This window comes from Mus caroli, chromosome 3 (assembly GCF_900094665.2).
Source record: "Mus caroli chromosome 3, CAROLI_EIJ_v1.1, whole genome shotgun sequence".
NCBI classification, from domain to species: Eukaryota; Metazoa; Chordata; class Mammalia; order Rodentia; family Muridae; genus Mus; species Mus caroli.
This window is the reverse complement of record NC_034572.1, coordinates 22,326,459-22,352,856: the sequence shown is the minus strand read 5'-3', so window position 1 is coordinate 22,352,856 and position 26,398 is coordinate 22,326,459. Positions and strand designations below refer to the sequence as shown.

The 26,398-nt window shown below is 46.1% G+C and overlaps 1 protein-coding gene across 1 annotated transcript in view; it reads right to left on the bottom strand.

Moving 5' to 3' along the window:
• Positions 1 to 20,636, bottom strand: part of Nceh1 (neutral cholesterol ester hydrolase 1) — a 62,584-nt gene extending 41,948 nt beyond the window's left edge. The window contains exon 1 of the mRNA XM_021158285.2: positions 20,312 to 20,636. Within this exon, the coding sequence (XP_021013944.1) occupies positions 20,312 to 20,449 (138 nt within the window). The 5' untranslated portion in view covers positions 20,450 to 20,636. The remainder of the gene's footprint in view (positions 1 to 20,311) is intronic.
• Positions 20,637 to 26,398: the final 5,762 nt, after the last annotated feature.

Sequence of the window (26,398 nt, the reverse complement as noted above, 5' to 3'; positions counted from 1 at the left end):
GGTATCACCAAAGCAATAAAAACAAATGCTGGCTAGGAGGAGAAGGAGGAGGAGGAGGAGGAGGAGGAGGAGGAGGAAGAGGAACCGTTCTATCCTATAGGGAGGAGTGTAGCCTTCATCAGGGAAATCAGAAATAGCTCCCTCAAAAAGTAAAAACAGAACTATATGACCCACCCACTCCACTTCTGGGTTTTTACCTTAAGGATTGTGTGTTAACACACCACAGCGATACCTACCTGTCCGTCCACATTTATCACTGCAGTATTCAAAGTATCTAGTAAATGGAACCAGCTTGGAGGTCCACCAACAGATGACTGGATGAAGAAAAGATGGTATGTGTATACAAGAGAATTCTAATTACCCATTACTAACATGAAGTCATGGGCTGGGGATATAGCTCATTGATAGAGTGTTTGTCTAGCATGGGCAAGTTCCTGGGTTCCATCCCCAGCATCAAATTTTTAAAAAATAGTAACATCTGCAGAAATTGGTTAGAAGTATAAAAGTGTGTGTCTGTCTGTCTGTCTGTCTGTCTGTCTGTAGGTCATAAAAGTAGGAAGAGGGCAGACCATAAGCAATGAGGAGGAGCTCTTAAGAAAAGCAAGATGTGATAGCATCATGTGACATGAGAGCAGAAGAGGAAGGATTGGGTGCAGGAGAAGGATCCCCAGGAGGCAGCAAAGCAGGCAACAGGGAGACCAACAGAGACGGAGGAGGAAGAACAGCACTGCCATACACGTATAAAAACGCCACAGTCGAAACCCATGACTTAGTACATTAAGTTCTAAAAAATTCAGTTTAAAAGCTGAACATGGTGGTCCACAGATTGAATCCCTGTACTCAGAAGGCAGAAACAGGGGAATCTCTGTGGATTCAAGGCTAGCCTGGTCTACACAGTCAGTTCAAGACCAGCCAGGGGTAGAGTTAGGTCCTATCTTAAATTAATTGTGGGCTGGAGAGATGGCTCAGCCATTAAGAGCACTGACTGCTCTTCAAGAGGTCTTGAGTTCAATTCCCAGCAACCACATGGTGGCTCACAACCATCTGTAATGAGATCAGATCCCTTCTTCTGGTGTGTCTGATGACAGCTACCGTGTATTCACATACATAAAATAAATAAATAATTCTTTAAAAAATTGTTTTAAAAGCTGTGGTAGCCTAAACTTTGGAATCCCAATGCTTAGGAGGGTGAGACAGGAGAATTGGCCATGATGACAAGGTCAGCCTGGATTAAATATAACAAAAGCTTGTTACAAAGAAAAGACATCATCATCAACAACAACAACAACAACCCAAAAGGTAGAGAATGAGAGTGGATGGCATGGGTGGAGTGCTTGCCTAGCATGTAAGAACGGTGAGAAGCTGTGGCTCAGTTCTTACATGAGCCAGGGTCTAAAAGGAGGAGAAAAGGGGAAGCGAGAAAGAGAGCGAGAGAGAGAGAGAGAAAGACAAACTATCATGGGTTTTCTCACAAGCAGGCTCCAAATATATATACACCCCTAAATAATAAATGTAAAAAAAATATTTAAAAGGAATTATACTGACCTATCATAGAAAATCCAGGCAGCCTATGCTCGCTTGCGTGTGTTCTCTCTCTCTCTCTCTTTCTCTCTCTCTCTCTCTCTCTCTCTCTCTCTCTCTCTCTCTCTCTCAGCACTTACCTGGGATGCTACTGTTCATATCCACTAAGCACTAGGAGGAAGGCTATTTATAACTTGGTACTATACTGAGCGATGCCCAAAACTGTGCTAAGGGTCACAGACAATGTCAACAGTCTCTCATCTGACCCTTGTCCTTGAGGTTAGCAAATAGCTATAGATTTTGTGGTGGCCCAGAAGTGCCGTGGACACACAGGGCTGTACAACCAAGCACTGGTGGGAGCTGACAGTGAGCCACACAGAAGACCAAAGCAAAAGAGGTGCAAGTTCACAAGTGACCCTACATGGCTACCGCATTAATTACTTCTCTCTTGTGGGAAAATGCAAGCCACATTTTGTTTTGAGACAGGGTCTCACAACATTGCCCAGGCTAGCCCTTTCTGTAGCTCAGGCAGTCCTTGAATTCCTTCTGTCCCAGTACCACCAAGCCTAACAGAAACTGATTGAACAAATGGCTGTACAGTGTTACTGTCTATGTTTCTCTCCCTTGTCACCTCCAGGTTTATATTTTCTGAAGCCAGGACAACTTACCCTGTCCACTTCCTACTTAGATTCTTCACGGGAAGGAAACAGATAGGCAGGGAAAAGCAAACAGTCTGGCTGGCAGGCCTTGCAGGATGCAGGCTGGCTTGAGAAAGGGCCGTAACCTCCTCTGCAGGATTAGCACCCTGCCCTCTGCACTCAAAGCTTCTGTGGATGGACCTCCCTGCCTCTTAACCCACTTATTCACTTAGGAAATTTACAAGGGTTTCCTTGGTGCAGCAAGTTTTCAAAGCTAGGTACATAGGATGGGGGTGGGGAGCACAGCCCTGTCCCTTCCCCTCAAGAGACTCTTCTAACTAGACAAAGGAAGACAGACTTGGTTGGGGGAAACAAATTATGTAAAGGTAACTGAGCAAAGCTGGGGATGGTGGTTCACACCCATCATCCAGCACTTAGGAGGCAGAAGCAGAAGAACAGCCCTAAGTTCAAAGCCATCCAAGCTACAAAGTGAGATGCTTATCTGGGCTCACAGGAGAAGGAAGAGAAGCAAACTCAACAAATGCACAGCTATCAATGGAGAGATCAATGACCCAAGAAAAGAGGGAGAAGCAAGAACAGGGTGAAGGGTGAGAGGGGGTAGCAGGATAGGGAACTAGCCTGGGTTGTTTAAATGTGAGAGCCTGCTCTCTGTCCACAGGTTCATCCTTCTGATGAGCACAGGGAAGCTTCTGTCTCACGGAAGACGCCACAGCAACCAACAATTTCAGTGTTTGGTTCAAAGTCTAAACAAGACTGACTTCCTGAAGCATCAGACTAGGGGTCCAGCAGGACAGATTTATTATGATGTCTTTGCTGACAACAAAAAGCAACTAAATCTAAACAACAGAAATCCATGTTGTTTTATGTTGAATAATAAAAGTTACACGTCATTGTACAGGTGTGACACAGTTTTTTGTTGTTGGCTTTGCCTGTTTTAGATGCTAACTACCTGTAGCTTCACACACTAGGCAAGAGCACTACCATTTTTATTATTTTGAATATTTATTTATTTACTGTGTATGTGTGTACATGTGCATACATGTGAATGGAGACCCAGAAGAAGGCATAGAGAATCTTCCTCTCGTGTTCTCTGCCTTGTCCCTTGAGGTAGAGTCTCTCCCTGAACCTGGGGTTTCCTTTTTTTTGGGGGGGGAGTGCTAGGCTGGAAGCCAACAAGCCCCAGAAATTGATCCTCTTCTTTCTGCCTCTCTTGGAGCTGGGGTTACAGGTAGACCCAGGACATCAAGTGTGTTACAGGGGTGCTGCGAGCCAAAGTCCAGTCCTGTGATTGACTAATTAGTGCCCTTAACTGCTGAGCCACCCTTTCAGCACCCCCCCCCAAATTTTAATATGCCATTTATTTCACCAAATAGTACTCTTGAAAAATCATACATTGTATGCTTTCAAGATCTTGCCCTTAGCTTGCTGAAAGCACCACAATTAAAAGCATATAGTAGATATTTCTTAACAGAGAATGTTTGTTTTTTTTTTTAATGTGTATGTTCTCCTTCTCCAGTAGCCATACTAACCTCAGCTGCATCCTAAGTTTAGTATATGTACTGGCCAGATGAGCACGGACAGGTTTGGTTATGGAGAGATCTTTTAGAAACTCAATAGAAGTGGCTTCCTATATGTACCATCTTATGCTACCTCAGAATAAGAAGAGGAACAGGAGGAGGGAGAGAAGGGAGAGGAGGAAGAGGAGGAGGTGGTGGCGGCAACAGTGGCAGGTATCTGTATGTTGGTAACTGGACCTTCCGCAACAGCAACCCAGTATAGGGGTCTCCTGAGACCACAACTGCCACTTTCTCTTCCTGGTCCCCCAGTCCTGGCTCAGAGATCAGCATTGCTTCTTGTTCTTTCAGACTCAGACAGGACAAGCTCAATGGCAGCATCTGTAACCACGAAGATCTACTCAGCACATGGAGTGACCTGTGAATTCTGACCTCCTGTCCTGACGTGAAGTATCATGTGCACTTCAACTGTTCCACGACGGACTAAGAAACTAGTGGCTTCAATCTTAACTGAGCAGGCTTCCTACCCACCTATTGTGAACTTCATTCCGAAGTAAGCAGAAAGGCTACTCAGTGTGTGAAGAGTCTAGATATCAGCTAGGGAGAAGAAAGAGAGAGGAAGGGGGAAGGGACCCATTAATGGGTAAAAAGATGCAGCTAGATAGGAGGACTGAGTTTAAGCTCCTATTATACAGAAAGGTGATTGGAGTTGGTAGTTTTAACTCTGTGTGTGTGTGTGTGTGTGTGTGTGTGTGTGTGTGTGTGTGTACACATACAGAGTGCAGGTCCCCAAGTCAGAGGAGTCAGATTCCCTGGAGCTGGAATCACAGGTGACTGTGTGCCACTAAAACCAGCACCTGAGAGAAGATAAGGGGACCAGGAGGTCAGGAGGTCAAGACCAGGTCCAGCCACACAGTAAGGTTGAGACCAGCCTGGGCTACATAAGATCCCATTTCAAAGGAACCAAAACAACAACAACAACAAAAAGTTAGGAAATATGAAGAATGTCAACCTCAAGAAATGATATATGTCTAAGGTCATGGGGAACTAAAATATTATGGGTTGATAATATACAACTTATACATCTACTAATAATTACTACACCACACACATTTATACAATTATCTGTCAATAAATTAGTTTAGAGGAACTGGAAAGATCACTCAGGAGTTAAGAGCACTGGCTGTTCTTGCAGAAGACCTGGGTTCAATTCCCAGCACCTACAGAACAGCTCACAAGCATCCCTAACTCCAGTCCCAGAGGATCCCATACCCTTGCTGGGCTCTTTGGGCATGTTATAAATGTATTTATTTCTCAAATTATTTTTGAGACAAGGTCTCACTATGTAGCCCTGGCTGGGACAGATAAGGTTGGCCTCAATTTCATACAGAAATCTCTGCATCTGCCTCCCAAGTACTGAGATTAAAGGTGGGTACCACCATGCTTGGCTTTAAAAAAACAAAACACACTTTTAAGGGAGTCCAGATTGTAAAATATACTTTTGCATGGACAAACTGTGTACTAGTATACTCCATTCTTATACCCTTGGAACTCTTTGCAATGTGTAACACACCAGGAAGGCACATAAGAAGGCTACCAGCCTCAAACTCTCTCCCTGGAGCCAGACTTACTGTTCTCAACAAACCAAAACCCAGTTCAGCATAAACGGTAAAATCTTAAGGTGGCCCAATGAGAAACCACCAACTAACGTCTAACCAAGAGCTGTCCAGTGACTCATACACAAGTAAGGCAAAGCCTTTCTCCTCTCCTCGGCCTCCCTGTGGTCTTTAATCCACGGTTGCCTTGCACCCGGTTCCATTCCCACTTCCTCTGACATTCTTTACAAGCTTTGTTAAGTCACACCCTGCAATTTTTGCTTTTAATTTTGATGCTTCATTGGCTTAACAATAAAAAGATGTATGGCTCTTAATCATCTGTCTCTGAAGTACTCTTCTGTGATGCAGGGAGCACAGCTCTTCCCATCTGTATGGCTTCAGTAATTGCTTCCCTGACTGCAGAGGCATCGCATCGACTGTAACTGAGAGCAGCTTTGCATTAGAGGTGTGCTTTATTTATCTATCCCACGTTGAGTGTGGCTGCTCAACATGAATGTAACGGGGTATTTCTGTGGATGAGAGTTGGCATGTCAAATGCATCGAAAGGGAAAATGGTGGGATAGTTTTCATAAATGTTAATATCATGAGTTATTTTGTGAAAATCCTGATATTCAGGGTCTTTTTCTCAAAATAAAAAAGTCCTTGTTAAACCAGAAAATAGATAGATAGATAGATAGATAGATAGATAGATAGATAGATGGACAGGGGGACTGACCAACCAAGCTTTGGCAATGAAATAATTTGTCCTGTCTCACTGTTTACCTGTGGATGACCTGGAACTGGCTATGCAGCCCAAGCCATCCTGAATGTTCCTGCCTCAGCCCCGAGAGCACAGTGAGCCCCCATCTGGTTGCAATTTGTGGATTTCTGCCGAGTCTGTGCTGCCTGACTCACCAGCTGTTCTTCACTCAAATACACTGTTTAATTTATTCTGCCTCAAGTTTGTCCTTTAACAATATCAATATTCTCCAAGACAAAATTTATCCGTTCATATATTCCAAGTTTTGAGACAACATTTCACATAGCCTAGGCTGGCCCCAAGCTCATTACATGTGAGTCTAACATCGAATGTCTGATGCTAACCTCTACCTCCCTAGTCCCAAGAGTAGAGGCATACACCACCACACGAGGCTCAGAAGTGGTCATATGCTCACCCCTGGGTAATGCATTCACAAGGTGTGACAGCGTTTAGAGTTGGGGTGGTAGGGTCGGAAGAGGGGGGACATTGAAAAACCTGGACTAGAGGCTTCTGAATATTAGTGAACAAACTATGAAGGCCAGTTGATATTGTTCACTGCTTAGCAGTCATGTGCCTGTAAAGAAGTTTATGAACTTTGACCCTTCGCCCTCCCCCCACCACACCCAAGGTACCAAGGATTGAACCTGGGACCCACATAAGCTAAGCAGGGCTCTGCCACTGAGCCCCACTGACAGCCCTCTATTCCTTCTCTTAATAAAATGAGGATATTACAACTTTCCAAAGTGGATGCATTTATAATTCGCCACATAGATCTGTTATTATGCAGAATCCTCATGACTGACACCCCACCCTACAACCAATATGCATACAAGAAGCAACAAGCTGATTCCAGTGCCCCACAGCCCAGGCAGGCAGAGCATCTCAAAGACGACCTCTGACCGGTGACACGGCCTGGGTGGGCAGACCACACCCAAGAAAACTCCTACCTAGTGCCACACAGCATGAGTGAGTTGTAGCTCTCCTGAGACGACCCCAGACACCCAGAGGCTTAGGGTGCCACCAAGATGAACAAGTGGAAGAAATGAAGGAGAAGCAGAAGGATTTGGGCACAGTGAAGAGAGGTGGAACTGGAGACTCGAGGTTAGCGAAGAACTGCCTGATGTGAGTAGCCAGAGATGCCACCTAAGGACATGGTAAGGTTCTGGCCCTGCAGCAGTTGGGGGTCTCTTACCACCAAGAGCCAAGCAGACACCCCTGGCCTGGGCTGCCACCTGATACCATGATGCCCGAGGGCTCTGCAGAGCTGGCCCCACCCCTTGCCTGGGCATCATGGGAGAGCTGGCCCAGGTGTGAGAGCAGGAGAGCGTCCCTGCCCCTTGCCAGCTTCACCACTCAGGAGAGTGGCCTGTACCTCATCCAGGAAGCACCATAGAGCTGCCCATGGTTTGCATGGGTTACAGGTGAGCCAGTCTGTGAGGACAAGAGAGCTGGCCTCACCAATAGTCTGCCATGTGGTGCCCTGGATGAAGGAAAGATGCCCTCCCCCCTCTCTTGCCCCTTGCCACCTGCGGCAGGCTGGAGAGGTGGCCCCACCCCTCGATGGCTACAGCAGTTGGTAGAGTGGGCTCTGCACCTCGCATGGGCAGCACAGTAGAGCTGACCTTGGTGGTGTGGGCATAGGTGAGCTGCCCTGAGGACATGAGAGTGGGAGAGCTGAGCCTGCCCCTTGCCAGCTGTGACACTGGGTGGACTAGTGGGTCAATGATAGAGAGCTGATGGGCTGACTACCTCAGCTACCACACAGACCAGATTCAGGGCTTTGAGTTGGCCCACCCCAACATCTACCCCATCTATAACTGCTAGAGTGCATGGAGGCTCCAGTCCTACAGGATCTCCAGGACACAGGGCAGCAGCTGGAGATCTGAGAGGACTCCTGGTACAGATCCATTATTGATGGTGTAGCAGAAGCCAGAGCCCTCGAGCCAGGCCAATGACTCACTGCAGTGAACATGTGCAAGTCAAGATGTGTGGATAAAAGGGTGTACCACGTGACACACTGTGACACGCCACAGCTTCCACACAAGGCATTTTTTTTTCTTTTGGGGGGAAGCTACAAGGGCAGAAGGAGAAAATGAAGGGACAGGGAGATGAGTGGGGTTGGGTGCATGATGTGAAACTCACAATGAATCAATAAAAAGTTTTAAAAAATTAAACAAATTTTAAAAAAAACCCTCAGTCAGAGGTTTTGTAGCAACCTCAACAGCCTCACCAAAATGGACGTTCAATCATTAAGAAGCGAGTCAGGGAGACGGCTCAGCACATAAAGGCACCTGCTAGGCCTGGGGACCTGAGTCCAGCCTCTGAGGCTGATGAAGAGGAGGAGAACTGAATCCTACAAGTTGAACTTTGACCTCCACGTGTGTGCTCTGACAGACCTGTGCCGACACACTCACGCACAAAATTAATAAAAGCAAAAGAAATTTTTTAAAAATTAAGCATTTGAAAGAAAAAAATGTGTGGCACAAGCTTGTAAGTTGATTAGTGTGTGTGTGTGTGTGTGTTTGTGTGAGTGAGAGAGTATGTGTGTATGTAATGTGTGTATGTGTGTTAGTGTGTCAGTATGCATGTATGTGTGTTGCCCCTCAATTTACATAGCAGAACACACACACACACTCACACACACACACACACACACACACACACACACACACACACACTGACCACCTGAGACCTGACCCCGGGGACCTATATAACAGAAGGGAAAACCAATTCCTATAGGTTACCCCTCGACTTACAAGCATGTGATCCAGGCACTTAAGAAGCTGAGGCAGGAGGAGGTTGAGTTCCGGGCCATTTTATATGGTGTGACCCTGTCTCTTTAAACAGGAAAAGAAGGAGGGAGAGGAACTCTGTATTCAACCTGGAAAGAGAAGGCTAGACCACCTCCATGTGAAGTGCAAGCTTGCTGGCCATCTTTGGAAAAGATGGCCTAGAATTAACAGCTAGTATTTAGCCCAAAAAAAGCCTGTAGTTAATTAATTCCAAAGTCAAAAACAAGCATAAATCTTTAAAATTATTATGAGGAAGTTGGAAGCCCAGAAAACAGCAGGCTTGGAAAAAAAAAAAAAGCCTGCAGAGGAAACAAAAGGAGGTTTTCAGCCAAGTTGAGAGTCAGAAGCACGTGAGCACTGAGGTCAGATCCTTGAGGCAGTGAGGGCACCAGACCGAAGGAAATCAGAACCAGAAACTCCTCCGGCTCCTTTATCGTAAATGACTGTCAAAACCAAAACCCGTCAGAGAGCAATCTGCCCGGTGGAGGGGAGAAGCTTGTGTTGAGAGATGCATGGGCTACTGGCCAAAGCAAGAGGGTAGGCCGGGCGCCTCTGAGGAATGGGGACAGGAGACAAGGTGTCAGACACACAAGGACAAACTAACTCACAGCAAGGCTGTTAGGGGACAGGAAGCTGGGTAGAGGACTGCTGACGGGGAGATACAGTCAGAACAGAGCACAAGGCACACAGCAATGGAAGCCAGTTAACTGCTTTGTTTTGTGTCTTTAATATATTAAAGGAGGCAGTAAGGGACATCATTATCCTTAGAGTGTTACATAAAGTACAGAAAAGCCATGCTTGTTCGAATGGTTGGCTGGATCTAATTTTCTGCGATGAGGTGTTGTACATAGCCCAGGCTAACCCAGGTAGCTCAGTCTGGCCTTGAGTTCTCAGTATTACTGCCTTTGTGTCATGAGTGTTGGAATATGAGGTATGGGGCATGAGCACAGTGGAAGTCAGAGTGTCTCTTCACAGTAAGATACTGTGTGTCCCAGGAGTGCCTTGGACTAGATTTCCCAGTCTCCATCCAACTCCACACACAACCACCCTTTTGCTGTGACCCTGACCTCAACAGGTTACCTTCCAGTTAGCCAGCATACCCAACTGTTTACTAACAGACTTCTTATATCTCAGTAGTGCCCTCCAAGGACCCAAACCTTACCTCACCCACCAGCAGACGCTCTCAATCAGACTCACTGCCAACACTGCTGTAGCTCTCAGAATCCAGCCCAGGGCTCACCAGACCTCCTCCGTCTCACCCATCCCACATTGGCAGCCCTCGTCAGCTGCCCTCCAAACAACTCCTAACTCATTATTTTCTTCACTTTTTCTCCTGGATAACTAGATTCTGCTTGAAATGTCAGTTCCTACACTACCAGTGGGGATTCCTCTAAGGCTCAGTGATGCAGTGCTGACCTAGTGTCTTAGGGTTTTGCTGCTGTGAACAGACACCATGAACCAAGGCAACTCTTATAAGGACAACATTTAATTGGGGCTGACGCTAGGTTCAGAGGTTCAGTCCATTATCATCAAAGTGGGTGCACGGCAAGCGTCCAGGCAGACATGGTGTAGGAGGAGCCAAGAGTTCTACATCTCCATCTGGAGGCTGCTAGGAAAATACTGGCTTCCAGGCAGCTAGGATGAGGGTCTTAAAGTCTACACCCACACAGTGACACGCCTACTCCAACAAGGCTACACCTACCTACTCCAACAGGGCCATACCTCCAAATAGTGCCACTCCCTGGACCAAGCATATACAAACCACCACACCTAGTAGGCATGAGGCCCTAGCAACAGAACCAGGAAACAAACCATAACACTCCTGAGTGCTAGCAGTAGACTTCCTTGGGAAGTGCTTGCCTTAGCACGGTGGAAGCCAGGGGTTGTCAGCGCCTCATCAGCAGCAGGATGCTGAATGCATGTGATCTCTGAACTTTGGGGGACAGAAGCAAGAGCATCCCAAGCTCAGGGTCCTTCCTCAGAGGATACATGGAGTTGGTGACCAGCCTGGGCTATGAGAATCTAAAATAAATGCTGGAGATCGTTCTAACACACAGACTTTACCATGCAACTTCCTGCCGTCTTTCCAGACCACAGACAAAAAGCCACTCCTTGCCCAGCCCACACTTCCCTCTGACCTCCACTCTGGCCTTAAAACTTCCAAGGCTCTAGCTGGTTTAAGCTATTTTTAGGCCCTCAACTATATCACCATCTCTCCTTGAGCCCCTCATTCATATTCTGTTGCTAAAATGCCCTTTGCCTCTCTCTTGTGAGAGCCTGACTTCCATTTTCTCAGCTGGTCCCTGTGCCACGTTAGTTAGCACCATGGTGAAGCTCCTAGGCATGGCAGCGAGGCAGCCTGGCCTTCACCTGCCCCACCTCCTCAGCGCTGCCATACTGAGCAAGTTACTTTTCTTCCTTTTGAGTCCTCTCCTCTTGCCACATAAAGAAAAATGCCATGTTGCTGGAGTGACGCAATGAATCACATGCGAAGCACAGGCTCTGAGAGAGGCAGTGCTCGTGATGTTTAAAGACTGTGAGGGTGCTGTCAACACTTAGCCTTGCTAACAGATTAGAAGAGGGAACAGGCCCAGTACCCAGGGCCACTTTCTGCTACTTGGTCTCATGTAGACTTGACCTTCTGATCCTCCTGCCTCCACCTCTCCAGTGCTGGTATTACAGGTGTGTACCACCCAGCCCTGACTCCAGGTCTGTGTCTGGTGTCCTTTTGCAGGATTTTGTGGGCTCCATAAAAGCCCCATCTGTAACTTATGTTCTGTCATTTGAGTATAGCCCCGGTTACTATCAGATGGTCCCACACATCTCATTCAGCTGGCAACCCTTGTTGTGTAGCCAGTTCTTGTTGTGTTAATTGAAACATTCCAGGAAGGTTTCTAAAGCCCAGGAAGTAAACTCACAGGGCCCAGGAAGCTCATGAAAGGTACAAAATTCATAAAATTTGCACACACACTCCCCCCATGGGAATACAAGTTAATAATGGCTGGGATCAGTGACTCTCTGGTGGAGTCCAGGACAGCATCACCCATGCCGGAGTGGGCTTTTCTATGACACACTGCCTTTGAGTTACCCATGTTCCTGTAACATATTCATGTACACACTAGACTCATAGGGTTCACAAAGGGTTCACAAAACAACCCTTGGGTGGAATGGTTTCTTTGGCTTGTCATTGATGCCTGTTTGATTACTGTGAAGAGACACCAGGACCTCAGCAACTCTTATAGAGGAAAATATTTAATTGGGGCTTACAGTTCAAAGGGTTAACCCATTATTGTCATTGTAGGAAGCATGGCAACACGCAAGCAGACATGGGGCTGGAGAGGGAGCTGAGAGTTCTATATCTGGATCAGCAGGCAGCAGGAAGAGAGATGACTCTAGGCCTGACTTGAGCTTCTGAAACCCCAAAGCCCACCCACAGTAACACACAACAAAGGGAAACCTACTCAATAAGGCCACACCCACCCCAAGGGCACACCTCCCAATAGTGCCTCTCCCTATGAGCCTATGGAGGCCATTTTCATTCAAACCACCACCTTATCTTAGATAAATAGGTATTTGTTTTCATCTCATCAAGAAAAGTTCCACAGTGAGAACAGTTACCTGTCTCCCATTCACTCTGCTGCTCCTAGCACCCATCGTTCAGCTAATATTTGTTAACGGTTGGAGGGATCGTTCAGTGGTTTGGGTCCTTGCTATGCTATCCCCAGAACCCAGGTAAATGAAGGAGCATAGTTGCCTGCCAGTGATTCCAGCTTTGGAAGGCAGGACAGGGCATCCCTGAACAAGCTGGCAAGAGCTCTGGGTTTGATCTAGAGATCTTTCCTCAAAGAATAAGGTAGAAGATTGATGGCAGACTATTTTGGACCTAGGAACAGTAAGATGGCTGAATGAGTTAAGACACCTACTGCTAAGTTCAACCCTCAGGTCTTACACAGTGGAAGGAGAAAACAGAGTCCTGCCAGACATCCTCTGACCTCTACATGCATGCCATGGCATGCACATATCTATACACATTACATATACACACACACATACACATCTGCACAGGGATGCCGATGCCCACACACATGTGAATGTACGTACACACATGCACTCGCCACAGACACACTGAAAAGAAGAAGAATGTCTTTATTGAATAAGCACCCAATGTACAGCTCAATGATGGAAGACACACTTAGCATGCATGAGGTTGGGTGTCTTACTAAGTTGCCCAGGCTAGCCCTGAACTTGTCCTTCTCCTTAGTCAACATTTCCAACCACTGGGATTACACAGGTACACCATCACATGTGCACATATGTGGACACGCACTATATGCGATGATACATATACATTACATGTATGCATAAATGATATGATGACTTCCAGGTGGTAGGATTTTAACTTGATTCTGGAAACACTGAAAAATCTATGGCTACCATTTCATAATAGGACACACCTCAGACTGTCCTGGGAACGCTGCCAGGCTTGTTGCTTGGCAACGCAGTGGCTTTCTCTCCCCTTTAGTGGGGCTGGAGAGTGAACGGAGAACCTTGCTCATAGGCAAGCGCTCCCACCGAGAGCTTCATTTCTAGGTCCCATTCCATCACTCCTTCATCCCATTGCTTTGTGAGAGAGGGTCTTACTATGCAGCTCAGGCTGACCTTGAAATTCTTAATCCTCCTGCCTCACATTTCCAAGTTTGTAGGTCTTTCCTTCACCCTTTATAAGCATAAAACAGAGGAAATAAATAAACAAGCGGATTACTACAATACAGTCTCCTTGGAGGCTAAGATAAACACATGCTGGTTATTCATTTATTTCCTACTGTGAACTATGCCTTGTGTTTGTTAGACACACATTCTACCCTCTCCTCTCCCAACCCCCTTTAAGTTTTTATTTTGACGCAAGTGTCTTACTAAGTTGCCCCAGCTAGCCTTGAACTTGCCCTGCTCCCATGTCAGATTTCCAGGAAATGGAATGACACAAGTACACCACCAAACCTAGCTAAAACTAGACCGACCTTGCCTGTCTCTCCCCCTCTTCTTACCCCTCTGGGTGCTAGGAATCAAATCTGGGTCTTACCCATGCTGGAAAAGCACTCTACTGCTCAGCCACACACCAGCCTCCTGCTCGTTATTTTTAGAGTAACCGTGTATAGAAAGAACCTTCCAGAATGAAAGGTTCCACACCCTACAGAAATGTCTGCAGGCCAAGTTTGGAAACAGGATAGGTCTTCTCACAAAAGATCACATAAGAGGGACACCCTCTCTGTGCTCAGGGCTGGATTTGCCGAAGTGCTAGAAAAAAATTAAGCTGGGTCTATTTAATATTTTATTCCCTTACACATCTGGTAACTGAGTCAACCTGACCTTACCACTTCCCAAGTGCTGTCTGCAGAACACAAGTCAGCCTGCTCACCTATTAGAATAAATACAGAGTAAATACCTCCCTGCAGGTGAAGCCTTTATGCCGCCTTGTCTTTGTAGGAAATCCAACTGAATTAGCTAATCATATCACTATGGTTACTGACCCCTCAAACTTCCGTGACGTAGTGGTCTTCATCCCAAGTCTGGAGGTGGCATACAAAACTGTCCCCTACCACACTACCACAGTCCCAGTGTTCCAGAGTCTGATGGGGAATTATCACAAGTTCAAAACCAGCCTCCACCAAGGACATAGTAAGGCCAGCCCAGTCACAGAACATGACAATGTTTCAAAAAAGAAAATCATTAAAGCTTATTCACGAATAATCTAAAGTCAAATTAGTACACCAGCATTCACCTCTCCTGGGCTACAGAGGCAATGTGAGCAGCTGCCTCAGGTCCCCATGCCATCCCTGCCCCATGGACTACATCTCCTCACACCACAAGCCAAAAGAAACCCTTCCTCTACTTAGAAATAGTTAAAATTTACCTGATATGGGTACAGTTTTCCAGTTCAAAACTTTATGGCAAAGGTCAGTACACTAGAGTTCTGAAGTTTCCAGCTAGGCTGTAATTTCAGTCACACCCACACAATCCAGGAGCACAGCAAGGCCCATAGAGAGCTCAGGTGAGGTCATGTTACAGCTCTAAGTATGAGGAGACAACTAACAGCTTTGCTTAGCTTAGCTAGTCCAAACGCTCTGTCTTCCATAAGACAAAGAAGGACATGGCCTGGTGCTGTGGTTCTGTGCTCAAAAAGAGGGGGAAGTCAGTAGACACAACAATCTCAGGAACCTTTCTTTTACATTATGTCACTAAGAAGATTCATAACTGATGCTCTATGGATCTCTCTCACTGGACACTGAGCTAACAGACTCAGCCATAGTATATGACCAGAAAACCCCTGAGATCCTCCTGTCTCTGTCTCTACAGTGCTGGGACCACGGGCAGGTGATGGGAACTTGGGCAGGAGCTGGGAACACAAGCAGGTGTACTATATACAGGTTTTAGATGCATGCTGAGGATTCGAACTCAGGTCCTCACACTTAGAAAGCATTTTACTTTGCTGTCTGAGTTATCTCCCCCACACCCACTAAACATTATTTTACAGTATAAACATTCTAGCTGAGTTGACTACATTTAATATTTTGTTTGTTTAGGGATCAAACTCAGGTGTCGCACGTGCTAGGCAAGCACGCAACCACTGAGCTATCTCCTCCTCTATTGTTCCTGAATTTTCCTCCATTTAAATGATTGTGGGGTGCCTCGAATCTGGGGTACCTCTGATCTGGAGTGGCTTGGATCTAGCACATGCAAGATAAGCACTCTACCACTGCACTGTGTACCAACTCTCTTTCCCTTAACACTTAACACGCAATGTTTCCTCTGTTTCTTACAAATGACCATGTATTTGGACGAGCAGGAGGTTCTCAACCCCGAAAAGTATCTGCATCTCTAGCTACAGCCTTGCTTCTATCCATGACGTAACAAAGTCTACCCAACGGGACTGGTGGCCAAGAAAAAACATGCTTCCAACGTTTCTGATGGGCACCGCCAAATCATGTTCCCCCCACCCATCAGTGGTTGGCTCTGACAGTCCAACACAGCACCCAGGGGGCATCTGCTCAACCTTTTCTTCTTCTCTTTCTTTTTTTTTAACACGTATTCCAGGCTAGCCTCAAATATGCTTTGTACGTGAAGATGTCTCTGCCTCTTGAATGCTGGGATTACTGGTATGCACTGCCAAACCTGGTTTAGGTGGAGGTCAGGATTGAACCAGAACCTCGATCATGCTTGGCCAGCTCTCTACCAAGTGAGCTACAACCCCAGCTCACTCATATATAGAACATTTTCAAAGAGGCTCTTAGACATGACCCCTGTCTGTCCTCGGGCTTCCTTCATCATCTGCTCACTTTCTGCCCTCCGAGAGCACCCTGCCACGGTGGTGGCAGCTGTGAGGTCTGAAGGCTCTGCTGTCACACTGAAATGTGCCTGCCTCATTGGCATCTTACTCCCTTAGACCAGTGGTTTTCAGCCTTCCCATTGCTATGACCCTTTAATACAGTTGCTCATGTTGTGGTGACCTCAGGCCATAAAATTATTCCATTGCTACTTCATAACTGCAATTTTGCTACTGTTATGAATTACAATGTAAATATCTGATATGCATGATATCTGATACGTGTGACCCCCACCTAAGGGTGAGAACCACTGTCTTAGAAGCTCAGTCAACTAATCTTGTAAGCTAGTCATACGTGCTGGATTACCTGGATAGATTAAGAAAAATATAATTATCATTACTACATCCAATAATATCCTAAACAAATGTATCCATTACAGTATTGTGTCTTATTTACATGATAATACAATTTGAAGGAATTTCGTTCATTTTTTGATAGACAAGTATCAGTATATACCACAGGTTGGCCTTGAACTTGAAGCACCCACCTTATGAGTGCAGGAACAACCAAGGTTCTTTTGCTACAACTGAAATCACCTGGGGGACTTTTAAAAAAGACACTTACCTTGCAGGAAATGCAGCTCAGTGGCTCAGTGCTTGCCTAGCAGGGGTGAAAGCCTGCACCTACAGCCACAGGAAAATAACTGCTCAAAACACCCAGAATTCCAAGGAAATGTGGGAAGGAGGATGACCCAGGCAGGAGGAGTTTTTAGTTTTTAGGCAGCCCTAGCACTGGGGAGCCGAAGACAGGAGGATAATGGGTTCAAGGCTAGCCCCTACTACAAGAAGCACTTTCTCAAACAAACAACAACAACAAAAAAAAAAAAAAAAGAAAAAAGAAAAAAAAGAAAGAAAGCAAGAGACCTGAGCAGTTTCCAGGATCCCCCAGGAAGGAAAGCACAATAAACATAATCAGAAAAATCTGACCCAGGCACAAGGCAAAAGAAAATGTGAGGCGCTGTAGGCCTATGGTAACAGGACAAGGACGCACTCAAGTAATTAATTATTTGTAAACAGGGCCTCAATATGTAGCCCTAGCTACCCTGAAATTCACTATGGTCACTATGTAGACCAGGCTGGTCTTGAGCCCACAGAGATCTGCCTGCCTTTGCCTCCTGAGTGCTAGAGATGTGTGAGCCACCATGACATGCAGCACTCAAATTTCCTGACATTAGAAAGAAGGCCAAGCGTAGTCTCTTAAATAACTTCTATTGCTTTTTAAAATTGAGCCAAGTGATCTAAACCAAAATTATTTGGCAAACAAGCCTATGCCAACTTCATGGTGGCTCTCTAGGTTCTAAAGCTATAAATCAGCTGATCTTATGGTTTGAGCAAAATTGGGACAATCCAACAGATTTTCCTCACAATCCACGGTGGATCTCTGTGGCTTTGAGGCCAGCCTGGTGTACTTAGAAAGCTCTAGGCCAGCCAGACAGACCTACATGCTGAGACCCTGGAGGGGAGATAGGGAGAGGGAAGGCCCACGGACATAACTGGGCCAACGTGAGAATGTAGCTCAGTGTCCACTATCTGCCCAGCATGCACAGAACCCTAAGTCTAGTCTCTGTTTGGGGGGAAACTCAGGGAAATGGCTTTCCACACAGATTATCCTTTCTTCTGCTCTGAATGGTCTTGTCAATACGCTCAGTTTAGCAAGGAGGTGACCAGAGCCACTCTCTGAAGACCTACTCCCACGCTAGCACGAGGGGGGAGGGGGGGGGACACATATTACTTCATCAGTCCCTGGGACTGCCTGGCATCCCCTCCCCACAAGTTCCTGGCATGTTGGAGGGCCCACCATAGAAGCCCAGCACAGCATGGCTTCCAAACTGGAAGGTTTGGAGGTTTGGAAGGCATGTTGGAGAAGAAACACTTTCCTCTAAACCTGGACTTTCCTAAATGGCCATGATACGGAAGAGTTCTTCGGTGACCTGAAACACGAATAGACAAAGCATCTCCACACCAGCACAGCACTGTTCTTTCCTTATGCTAACCTATTAAAGATGGCCAGCCCAGCCCAGTATAGTCTGCAACCCTGGTCTCCAGAATCTCTGTCAAGTGTGCATGTACTTCATGAGGCTTTCTTAGTTGCGTAAGAGAAGAGAACAGACTACTGTTCCCCATTCTGTTAAAGCCTACATGGTGCCTCACAAACCATGGTGGATCTCTGAGGGAGGTGCCTTTAAATAAACTCCAAGGACAGGCAGGCAGGAAAATGATGACCCGAAGATCAGCATGAACAACAGAGCCAAGTTTGAGGCCAGCTTGTTTGAGACGGGTAGCAAGGTCTTGATTCTGAAAACCAAAATTAAGAAAAAACAAAACAAAACAACTATAATCTGAACACAAAGGATATAGTTCAAGGGCTGCATAGAAGCTCATACCCAGACTCAGCTACAAGACAACACCCCCCAACACACACGCAGAGTGCAGACAGCTCCATAATGTCAGCATGAAGATCTGCCAGCTTGACCCACGTAGTGAATTCCAGCACTTGGGAGGTAGTGGCAGGATCAAAACTTCAAGACTAGTCTGTGCTACACACAGAGTCCAGGTAGAACTACATACTGAGACTCTGTCTACAAAACAAAGAGAGAGACCGACAGACAGACAGACACAGACGCAGAGAGACCAGCTGGAGCTTATGGGTTAAGAGCACTGGCCCTGGGTTCATTCCCAGCACCCCCACAGAGGCTCAGAACCCTCTTTAACTACAGTCCCAATATCCCCTTCTGGTCTCTGTGGGCACTCCACCCACGTGGTACACTGACATACATGTGTGCAAAACACCCATACATAAAAATTAATTTAAAAAAAATTAATGCGTGTTCATATATCTTATTAAAAATAAGGAGGAAAAAAAAAAAAAGAGCAGGTAGGTAGCAGCGCATGCCTCTCAGCGTTCCTGGGGCAGCTGCAGGCAAGTTAGAGGCTAGCCTGGTCTACAGAGCAAGTTCCAGTATAGCCAGGGTTATAAAGAAACTTTGTCTTGAAAAAGCAAAACAAAACAAAAACAGTATTAAGGCTCAGTGTTGGGCAGAGGTGGAGGGTGGCTTGATTGTGGAGAAGCGCTGGGAACCTGCATATCTCTGACTACTCAAAAATACGATGCAGTCATGGCGTTCAGCCTTAGCTGCAGACTGTGCTTCTGATACTAAAAGCAAACCTCCTACCATGGAATAAACCAATGACACTGTCCTCCCCACGGGAGAGCAATGTACAGGAGCAGGATACAGTGCAGAGAAATGCCACCCTGCAGGTTAAAGAAGGCCACACCGCTCCGGCTCAGGCCAAGGTTATCTCCCAGACATCGAAGGACGCAAAACAAATGCCACAAGAAAACAGCCTTCAAACAGGGACCTTTACAGCCCTCCGGGATTGCTAGTCTCCCGGCCTTCTTTTCTTCCGCTGAGCTGAGAAATGCCAGGGAGAGAACCGAAGGTCAGAACGGTTTCTCCTAGCCTGCGGTCCCCAGAAGGAGCGCTAAGGCCTGGGGACATTAGGAGGCTGCCTATGCCCGCTTCTGCTCACCGATGAATCATAATCCCCTTAGCTAAAAAAAAAAAAAAAAACCATTTAACTCCTCCTTTGCCTGACGGTGGGACAACAGAGGTGGGGGCGGGGGTGGTTTATAAATTACCAAAGGCTTTGGCTCAAGACACAGCGAACCAAGAAAGCAGGGGAGCTAATTAGGTCCTAGGAAAGGTTAAACAGCTGTCAGAGACGCCAGGCGAGGAGAACTTCACCTGTTTCCTCTCCTATCTGCCCGTGGACTTCAAGGATGCGAACAGGACACCCTCGGTGCCCGGGCTAGGGGTCCTGGGGAAGCGTGCACTCTGAGAATACATGGGTGACACCGGGTGCCCCCACTGCATTACACGGATGCAAACACGACACCCTCAGAGCCCAGAGATCAGAAGAAGCAGGGAGAGGCAGATGCGCGTTCACGGAAACACGGGATATCCCTATTGCAGGACAAGGATGCAAATGTGACATCCTCAAAGGGCCCATGGGCAACCGAGATAAGCGATGGGGGTTTCGTTTAGAGGAGCAAGGACGAGACGGGGCATCCCCTTTCGCTCTGCTCACCACTTGCTGCGCGCCGCGGAAAGTGGCGTCCAGCAGCATCAGTTTCCAGGGGTCGGACACCGCGCTGGGCAGTGGGATGTACACGTAGTAGGCGGCCAGCGCCAGCAGAGCGGCCAGTAGGACGCATGACGACCTCATTGTCCCCAGGCCGGGCTGTCCGGAGCTGACCGCGGTACGGTGCGATGCTACCCGGAGACGACCAGCAAGTTTCTGCCAGCCGCAGCTGCTGTTTCACGTGTTCCTCCTCAGGCTGCGAGCCAATCACAGGCTGCGTCGGGAGGAAGTGGGAGCGCGGATGTGCCCCCTCCGCGGTGTCCTTGCGAATAGCTGCGGGCTCGCCAGGTTGCAGGAAGCAGGGTGGTGCAGCCCGGAGGACACACAACAACCAGCAACCCCTGGCGGACACTGTGAGTATGACTGCCTGCGATGCCAAGCTGCCTCTGAAGGTGTGGCAAAAGGGGTTCCGGGTCAGCATGAGCTACCTGAAACAGTATCAGAAGAAAAACTAACAGTAACAAACAAACAATAAATCCGTTGGGTTTGGCGCACTTAACTGTTATCCTTGGTCTTGAAAGGAGGAGATATAAGGATAAAGGCCAAGGTCATCCTGGACTGCCTAACAAGTTTGAGTCCATACTGGGCTAGATGAGAAACCCTGTCTCAAGAAAACCAAAGTATCAGACACACAAGCAAATAGAAAACTCGGATAGCTGCACTGTGCAACTTTCAAAGAATATAAAGCATCTGATCAAAACGAAGATACTATTGCAAAAGATACCACAACTCCGATAAAGTCAGTGAGCGGTTTAAAAAGAGAGTTTCTGGCATGGTGGTGCACACAGCCTGGTTCTCATTGTGAGTTCTAAGCCACCCATGGCTATATGGGGGCATTGCACAACAAACACACAGATACAGATACACACACACACACAGAGAGAGAGAGAGAGAGAGAGAGAGAGAGAGAGAGAGAGAGAACTAATACCTGATTTCTCATAGCTCATGCAATAAGGCCAGTGTTGGCTTCCAAATGCCCTCAGCTGGGCCTGGTGATAACACCCATAATCTCAGAATTGGGAAGGTGGAGACAGGAGGACCAGGAGTTTGAAGCCAACCTGGGTTATATGAAACCTTGCTGGAAAAAAAAAAATAATAGAAAAAGGGTCTGGGAGTTCAGTTCAATGACAGAGTGCTTCACACACACACACAAAGCCCTGGGGTTACTTCTCGGCACCAGATATAACCAGTAAAGCAAAGATCTTATTGTAAAGTGTTTGTTTTTAATTATGTGATTTGCGTATCTCTGTGTGGAAATGTGCACAGGAGAGCAAGTGCTTGTGGATGCCAGAAGAGAGCATTGGATCCCCTGGATCCTGAGCAGCCTGACATGGGTGCAGGGAACTGCACTCTGGTCCTTCCAAAACCTTTGAAAAGTGAGCCCTTAGCTTCCAAGCCATTTCTCCACCGCCAAGTGGCTGCTGTTGTTTTAAGAAACTACAGTGATTCTTGATGCTTCCTTCATAGCTTGGAAAGGAGTTTTGTTGTTTTATTGTTTTCTTCTTGGTAATTTTTTTTAATGATGCCACTTAAGATAAAATAAAGCCCTTTCATCATTCTTCCTGTTACTTCACTTCACCACAAATAACACCAAGAACTACAAGAGCTGGAGAACAAGACCATGGACGGAGTTGACTCTCTGCACTGGGGGCAGATAGTTGCCTTTGTCAGGCATGCATTTTACCACTGAGCTGCATCTCAGCACCTGGCTTTTTTGTCTTGTTTTTGTTTTTTGAGATGGGATCTCCTAGCATAAAGTCATCCTCTTGTTTCATACTATAATACTGTCTTTACAGGTACTTGTCACCATGTGTAGTAAGACTATGTGTATATGTTTTTCAAGACAAGGTTTCTTTGTGTAGCCCTGGCTATCCTAGAACTTGCTCTATAGATCAGGCTGGCCTCAAACTCACAGAGATCTCGAACTCATAGAGATCCGCCTGGGAAGTAAAATTCCTAAGTACTGGGATTAAAGGTATGTGCCCCCACCACCCAACCTTTCTATTTATTTTTTACTTTTAAGCTTTTGGCTCATTGAGACAGGGCTTCGTGTAGCCCAGACTAGCCCTTTTCTGTAGTTGTGGTTGACTTTGAATGTCTAATCCTCCTATCTACCTCAACTTTCCAAGTAGGGTTACTGTCATGCACTAACAGGCTGCACTTGCTCTCTTTAATTTTTTTGTTTCTCATTATTGGAGCATGATTATGAAGTGCAAAGAAAATGCAGAAGGGTGACCAGATAACAATAATAGCTTATTGTGGGCTAAATCCTGTGCTCAGCACTCCGAAAGGATTGATGTATTTAGGTTTCATAACAATTCTGGGAAACATTCTTATTACTCTGAAAACAGCGTCATTTAAAGAAGTAGCCAGGCACAGGGCACAACTCTTTAATCCCAGGATTTGAGAGACAGAAGCAGGACAATTTCTATGAGTTTAAAGCCAGCCTGGTCTACATAGTGAGTCCTAGGCCAGCCAGAGCTACATAGTAAGGTCTTGTCAAAGGAAGGAAGGGAAGAAAGGAGGAAAGAGGGGGGAGGGGAGGGGGAGAGGGAGAGGGAGAGAGAGAGAGCTCTTTATCCTTAACCATCCAGCTGGTGCGAGCCAGGCTTTAAGCTGAGTCTGTATCGGGGATCTTGATGGTTTAATCACTCATAAGGAATGCGAGCTGAGGCTAAAGCTCTCTTGGAGAATGCTTGCCCAGCCTGCCAAGGCTTGAACCTCAGCCCTGCATGACAGTGGGTATGGTGGCACATGCTTAAGCCCAGCATTCAGCAAGTAGGCAGATCAAGGTCTTGCTTGGCCATAGCAAAAAAAAAAAAAAAAAAAAGAAAAAAAAGAAAAGAAAAGAAAAAGAAGAAAGGAGACCGACTTCCTGACTAGGCCATCCAAGAGTGGGCCTGATCCCCCCAAGGAAGGAAGGACTATCCTCTCTCGGTGAACAGCGCATCAAATGTGGCCTGGGAGAGGATGGAGGAGCTTTCCTTTCATCTATTAGGAGAGTTTTACTTCTTGAAGAAACCAATTTTCTGATCTTCCTGACCCAGAGCAGCAAACAAAACCACAAACGGATGTTATCAAACTGTCATTTTCAACCAGTTTCTCTGGATCACTCTTTGCTTTCAAACCGTTGCTTTCTGGTGGTCTTGGGCCTAATTACCACACTTCACACACAGCGCCTTGCTCTGATTCAGAGGCACGGAGGAGCTGGGAGCAGGAGAAATAAGGAACAAGGTTCAAGGTTAATGTTACTGCTCTGCTGGTGAGCGTTGATTGCATGATGAGTCCAAGGAATGGTATGATTTATTACATTGTTTTCTTAAAGGTTAGTTAAATCAAGCAAGCCAAGTGTATAGTACACAGTTTGAAGTGATTGCAAAGGTATGGTTAACCTGTCTACAATATTATATCGGTTGGCCAGGAGGCTGTGTGTGCAAATGCCATTTGAGTATCTTATAAACTGAAATTCCAAGAAAAAAAAAAAAAAGCCCCGAGTCTGTCAAAGGTTTTTTAATGCTCATTAACTAGAACTTAGTGATTGTGGAATGCTGTGGCTATGGATCCAAACTCTCTAGAGCTGTCTTTAGTTAGTACTCCCCCCCTGCCCCTTTTAGAAGTAGGGAGAAGCCTCCATAAGATCACTGACACAGACCGTGAGAATTTATACGCCACATCAGGCCTCAAAGGTCTGTTTTTTTCATTAAGATTTGTCTGTGTTCATTGTCAGCCCATCAGTCAGCTGTGAGATTTACACTCTATCTTTATATGTATTCGCTTCACAATTAGGAATGATGTACTTGCTGGGCGTGGTGGCGCACGCCTTTGATCCCAGCACTCGGGAGGCAGAGGCAGGCAGATTTCTGAGTCCCAGGCCAGCCTGGTCTACAGAGTGAGTTCCAGGACATCCACGGCTACACAGAGAAACGCTGTCTTGAAAAACAAAACAAAACAAAACAAAAAGGAATGATGTACTTAATATACGGCTGGATATTCTGTATCTTAGTTTCAGAAAGACCTCTTCATATCCTTTGCCCGTTTCATTAGATGGCCTTCAACTTAGATATATTCTGGACATTTACTTCATGAATTGTATGGATTTGAAACACATCCTTAGATCCTCTGCCTTACATGTGCACCCTGTAGATGATTTTGCTCTATGAAAGTTCTTTGGCTTTACAAAACCTTGTTCTTACGTGTCTGCTTTTCTGTGTCTTTTGGTTTATGTCACAGGATTTGTCTCCCAAATAGACATACTCACTTCTGTTCTTACGGACGGTGTAAGTGCTTTACACTCACTTGTCATTCTTAAAAGTCTTTAGTCCATTTGAACTGGCATGTTTATGAGTTGGAAGATGAGGATCTAATTGCATTCCACTTTCTAAAAGATAATAAGCTTTTTTATAAAAAGCTTGTAAATGATAAAAAATCAGCCAAGAACTGGGAAGCAGGCACAGTGGACAAGAATGCAGTGCAAACTTAGACCCGAGTTTGAATCTCCAACCTCCATGCAAAAAACTACGTGTGGGCTGGTGAGATGGCTCAGTGGTTAAGAGCACTGACTGCTCTTCTGAAGGTCCTGAGTTCAAATTCCAGCAACCACATGGTGTCTCACAACCACCCACAATGAGATCTGACACCCTCTTCTGGTGTGTCTGAAGACAGCTACAGTGTTCTTAGATATAATAACAAATAAATCTTTAAAAAAAAAAAAAAGACCCTGTGAAGTGGAAACTTAAGGGTTCTTTGGAAAATAAGTTGGATGATGTTTGCTGGAGAGATATCTCAGAGGTTAAGAGCACTGACTGCTCTTCCAGAGGTCCTAAGTTCAATTCCCAGCAACCACATGGTGCCTCACAACCATCTGTAATGCCATTTTCTGGTGTATTTGAAGACAGCAACAGTGTATTCACATAAAATTAATTAATTAATTTAAAAATGTGTGTGTCCCCAAGTGCCAGTAAGGAGGTAGAGACAAAAACATGGCCAGACTTACTGGCTGCCAGCCCAGCTCCATGTTCAGGGAAAGTCTCTGTCTCAGCAACTCAGAATAAGGCTGAGAGCAACTTAAGAGTTCACCCAAGGTCTTCCTCCAGCTTACATGTGCACAGTGCTGAGGTTAAAGGTGCATACCACAATGCCTAGTGGATCATTTTATTTGTAGATGTAAATTTTCATTAACCTGAGGAAGGCAACCTGGTAGCTGTAAGTTCCAAGGTATGCACATGTGAGGGTTCTTCATAGTCGTCAACTTGACTACATCTGGAATTGATTAAAAACTCAAAACACAGGGGCACACCTATGAGGGAGTTTTAGAAGTCAGAAGACCCACCTTAAATCCAGACCATCTGAGGTCAGAAGACCCACCCTAGATCCGAGCCACACCTTCTCATGTCCCTCAGTGTCACTGGCAAGTTTATAGACCATGTTCCCGAGACACTCCTTCATTGGTATCAGAGCCTATGTCTTTAAGATCCTGACAAACATGGAAGATCTGCTGAGACATCTAGCTTCATGGACTGAACAACTACTGGATGCTTCGACATTCTGTTAGGATTTAGCCATTCTGGAACTAGCTGGACCACAGACTGTAAGCCGTTGTGTGTGTGTGTGGGGGGATACTTTATTTTGTGTAAATGAATACACACACACACACACACATGTAATCAGTTCTGATCCTCTAGAAAACCCTGAGTAATATAGCACAGTTAAATTTCTAATATGTGGAGTTTCTTCCATGGCTCTGATGCCCAACAAACTCAAGGCAGAGCCTCTTCCAATGCCACAGGATGTGAGAGCCTTAGATGGGGAGGGGAAAGAGCCTTGCATTCCCAGCTATACAGATTAAATTGGCTTGAGGACTAGAGACTGGGTACAGCCTACAGATTTGAATTTTAAAGGGTGTGATTCTGACAGTGACTACTTGCTGATTGGCAAGAAGAAAGGATATTAACCTGGACAAGGCCTGGACAGTATGTGACAGATTTTATTTTGTTTCGATTTAGTTGTTTTAGATTCTAGAGAGGCTCAGGACCT